This window comes from Sinocyclocheilus grahami, unplaced genomic scaffold (assembly GCF_001515645.1).
Source record: "Sinocyclocheilus grahami isolate Dianchi unplaced genomic scaffold, SAMN03320097.WGS_v1.1 scaffold652.1, whole genome shotgun sequence".
Lineage (NCBI taxonomy): Eukaryota > Metazoa > Chordata > Actinopteri > Cypriniformes > Cyprinidae > Sinocyclocheilus > Sinocyclocheilus grahami.
Window position 1 is genome coordinate 93,376 of NW_015505831.1, and position 4,277 is coordinate 97,652.

The 4,277-nt window shown below is 47.8% G+C and overlaps 1 protein-coding gene across 1 annotated transcript; it reads right to left on the reverse strand.

Moving 5' to 3' along the window:
- Nucleotides 1–1,156: 1,156 nt before the first annotated feature.
- On the reverse strand, nucleotides 1,157–3,484 carry LOC107558601 (fidgetin-like). Its single transcript, XM_016242263.1, has one exon. It carries the CDS (start codon nucleotides 3,482–3,484, stop codon nucleotides 1,634–1,636), a length of 1,851 nt encoding a protein of 616 aa, XP_016097749.1. The 3' UTR covers nucleotides 1,157–1,633.
- Between the last annotated feature and the right edge of the window lie 793 nt (nucleotides 3,485–4,277).

The following is a 4,277-nucleotide window of genomic DNA, read 5'->3' on the forward strand; positions in this document are numbered from 1 at the left end:
GTTATGAATTGCAGGCTGACGCATTTTGGAAAGCAACAATGCTATCAATCTTTTAACCTGCATTGCTATAAGCACTTGCATACTTGCGTAGAGTATGTTTCTGGCTTTAGGCAACGTGGCCCCAGTAAGTGGTGACACAGAGACCCCCCATCAATAATATGTGTGTGTGTGTTTACACAAAGGGGTGTTTAGAGTCATCTGGGCACTCAAAGCAGAAGAATTGCACAGGTAGTGTGAGACAAACGTTTGTTGTTTCTTTTTTTTTTTTTTTTGGAAAAAAGGCAGCTTGTTCTTTATGGAGGCTTCAGAGCAGAGCAAACCTAAAGAGGTTGAAGACACCAAGCGCTCATCTTTCTGTTCTAGTTGCAGAGAAAATAGTGCTAAACTGAGGTAGAACAGAATGCAGGGTACACGTGATCCTTCAGATATCTTTACACCAACACCACACAGCAGCAGGACAGAGTCCGAAACAAAAACGAAACATACGTAACCGTTACGAAGAAAGTGAAAATATTTCCACTTCAAGAATCTGGTAGACTCTTTGTAAAGTTTTGGTTCACCCTAACTCTATTTTGCAGAAAGGAGACAAACACGCAAATGTTGATGTCAACTGCATTTTCTGGCGTGGATGTGGTTTCGGTTTATCTACACAACAGATTGTGCCCATCTCTGAGCGTTCGTTGTAGAGTCTGAACTGTGCTATGCAGGGAGGAACAGGTGCTGTAGTCAATACTGGTACACAATTCTGCTTTCAAAACTTAAAGCAATGTCCACAATGGAATTTAAACATAATTTAGAAAGTCCCCAAATTTTTCTTCCAAACAACCCAGAAATGTTCTGGTTACATTCATAGTCATATCCTTTTCATTTTTTAATTGGTTGAGGTAAACCTAGAATTTTAGAAGAAGCAAATTAGAAACCAAACCCAATGTAGTCAGCAGTATGTAGTGCTATCGCATAATCCTTTTTGAGGTACTGTACAAATCACAATCACTTTCCTGAGTTTTTGAAGAAAATCAAACACAAACGAATTTCATAACTTAGGATCCAGATTCAAAGTACAACATGGACCTTCTCCTACCCTTCCTGGGGTCTACAGGTCAGACTTGATTGAGGAATACTGTTGTTCTTTTGAGAGAAGTGTCGAAAACAAGGAAAGGAACGAAAAGCAGAACATGTCTGATTTAGTTTCATGTTAAAGCTCTCTATATTAGCACATGCCACCAATGTAGATGGTGAGGCAAACAGATCCAAATCCAAATCAATAAAGCACCACTTCAGGCACTTCATAGCAACAAAATCTCAAACACAGCAGAATGATATTTACACACAAAGAAGTTTGTCCTCACTTACAGAGTTCCTCGGTAAGCGGAGATCTGCGTCTGCAGTACTGAGCCCAGAAAACAGTATTTCTCTGTCTGGATTATGTGCAAAGGGCCAGCCAGACCTTGACTTAAGTACAGCCATGCATCATTCAATTGTATTTGACCGTCCTTCAGGTTCTTCTTTAGGGGTCATCTACATTTGTAATAACCACACTGTTTAACTGCATGTGTCACCCAAAGAATTCTGAATTGTATGCCCTCTTAGAGTAGAGGAGGTAACCCCACAGATTTCATTACGCCCTCGCGCTTTACTGACTACAACCAAACATCTTATTCCATTCAGTGTATGTATCAAGTTCTTTCTGTGATATGCTGGGCTGGATTTTGCAAAACACATTCTCAAAGTCTCGGTATGACACCGGTCTCATCTGACCTGGCATCATTCCGGAAAGGTCTGCGCCGGACATGCCATGGAGAGGACCAACCATGGCCTCCTGACAAAGTCGGACCACATCCAACCCGGAGAAGCCGTCTGTCCGCTGTACAAGCAGCGTAACCTCTTTGTCGCTGAGGCAGTAGTTGTGCTGTGAGAGCAGCTGGCTGATTATCTGGTGTCGTGCGGTGGCATCCGGTAAGGGGACGAGCAACCGCTTAACAAAGTACCTTCGTAGAGACTCATCAATCTCTTCGGGTTTGCTGGTGGAACATACTACTAGAACATGTTCCTCTGGAGAACTTAGAACGCCATCGAGCTGGAGGAGGAGTTCACTCTTGATTCGGTTCACAGGACTTTCTTCGCTCAACTGGGCAGACAACAGCAGATCTACATCACTGATGAAAACCACTGAAGGCTGCCGGCAGCGAGCGACAAGGAACGAGGCCTGGACGATCTTCTCACCCTCTCCAAGCCATTTTGTGACCAGTGCGGAGCCACTAAGCAGGAGGAAAGCTGAACCAAGCTGACTGGCCATACACCGGCCAAGCAGAGTCCGGCCCGTGCCCTGAGGTCCAAAGAGAAGGATGCTGCGAGGTAATGTGGCCATACCGCTGAACATGTCTGGCCTCAGAATAGGCCACAGGACCTCATCTTTGATGGTGGCTTTTGCCATCTCCAGTCCAGCAATGTCACTCCAGTCCACAGGGGGTGTCTGCTGCATAATCTCAGTGGTGACCATCTCTACCAAACTAGCATCGCTGTTTTTTAACTGCTCCTCAGCAGGGTGGCTGGATGAAGTGGCCGTGCCAATGGAATGGGGGTGATGCTGTCTGTTGTCGTCACCGTGGTCACTCAAAACGGGGGAACCGAACTTTCCAAATGACTCGCCTGGCCGCAGGGATCCCAAGGAACCTTTGGAGGATCCGTAAGGAGGAGGGGTTAGTGCCCTGCCGGACTGGCTGCCGAATTTCCGCTGCTGATCCGGTGGCATTGACTGCTTTGTGGGCTTAAACGCCAAAGATGATGTGTCAGCATTCCTGTCAAATCCATTCCCTCTGGTTGAGTCAACAAGACTGTTGTCTGGCATTCTGTACATGGGGCTTTGAGCAGAACGCTGCTGGCTGTAGTTGAAATTTCCATAACTGGAGTCCATATCTCCCTGGCCTGTCATGTAAAACGCTTTTCTTTTCAGTGTGTTGGCTGAGCTGCCGTTCAAAGGTGTTGGTGCAATTGGAGCATGGTTGTGGGACTGGTAGGAGTAACCGGGAAGGGTGGAAGGGGGTAGGGGAGTGGGGGCAGCAATGCCTGAGGGCAAGTAAGCTGAGGGAGGGGGTGCTCCTCCTGGGCTGTAGCCTGGGGCAACAGCAGTCTGTGGGGGATAACCTGCTGGAGGGTAATTGTAACTGGAGAGATTGGGGGAACTTGTATTGTAGCTGGGCACTAGGGTTGGAGGTGGAGGCTGAAGGAGCCCGGCGCTGTGCAAAGGTGAGGGATGTGGCGACGGGAGAGCTGGTGTGCTTTGCCCGCCGCCGTAAGTGGAATGCAAGTACGAGCCATTGTAACTGCTAGCGAATTCCTGAGAGGGGATCCCCGAGTGCAGTGCAGTAGACGCATGATTCCCGCAGTTACTGCTGGAGTAGCTGGGCTCGCTCAAGCTACTCGCCACCCCTGTGGAGCTGCCGACACTTGCCGTCACATCTGGAGGAGGCAGGGTGACCGTCATGCTCCCAGACAGTTTCAAATCTGCTTGGAGGAGTGCAGCAAAGCAATCTCCCAGGCAGCGCTCTACTGCTTTCATCACACAAACTCACAGCACGGCATGAATTACAACAGCTTTCTGTCTGCCGCCCGCTCGCCTCCCGGAGTACAGGGAACTGGAAAGGGGGAAAAACATGCCTGCCTCCCTCTCGTTCGCTCTAATGCTCCCCTTTCTCTCTCCTCCTTTTACTCTGACGCTCTGGGTTCTGCATCTCTCTTTCTCGCCGTCTTTTCTCTCTGCAGCCTCTGTCTTTTATTGGCTCCGGGGCTCAAATGCCACCATCAAGTTTAATCCCAAACTCCATCTGCAAACACAAGCAGTTACATACGCTGTCATCTTAGACACAGCATGGGATTATCAAAGAGACATTTACTCAAGAGCCGACGGGATGACGGGGGTGGTCGCACGCACACTCTCGCCGTCTGTAGATAGACTTCTGATGACAACAGCGTTTGGCCGCAGTGTCCAGCAGGCGTGTTATTGTGCACACACCTCCCGCTTATCTGAGCTTACTGGGCCTAAGCACTCACAAACACTATTCACAGCACAAAGAAGAAAGAAGATGTCACCGAAAACTACGCTGTTTACAAGCTTTTAGCCATGAGCCCATGTACCTTGATCTCTAAAGCCTGTCAAATTACCTAAAGACTGCACCTTTTCCTGTACTCAACAGCAATTGGGTATTTAAAACTTAACATACCTCTCAAAACATGATATAAACACATGACCACCCCTTGTAGCATGTGCATCATAAATA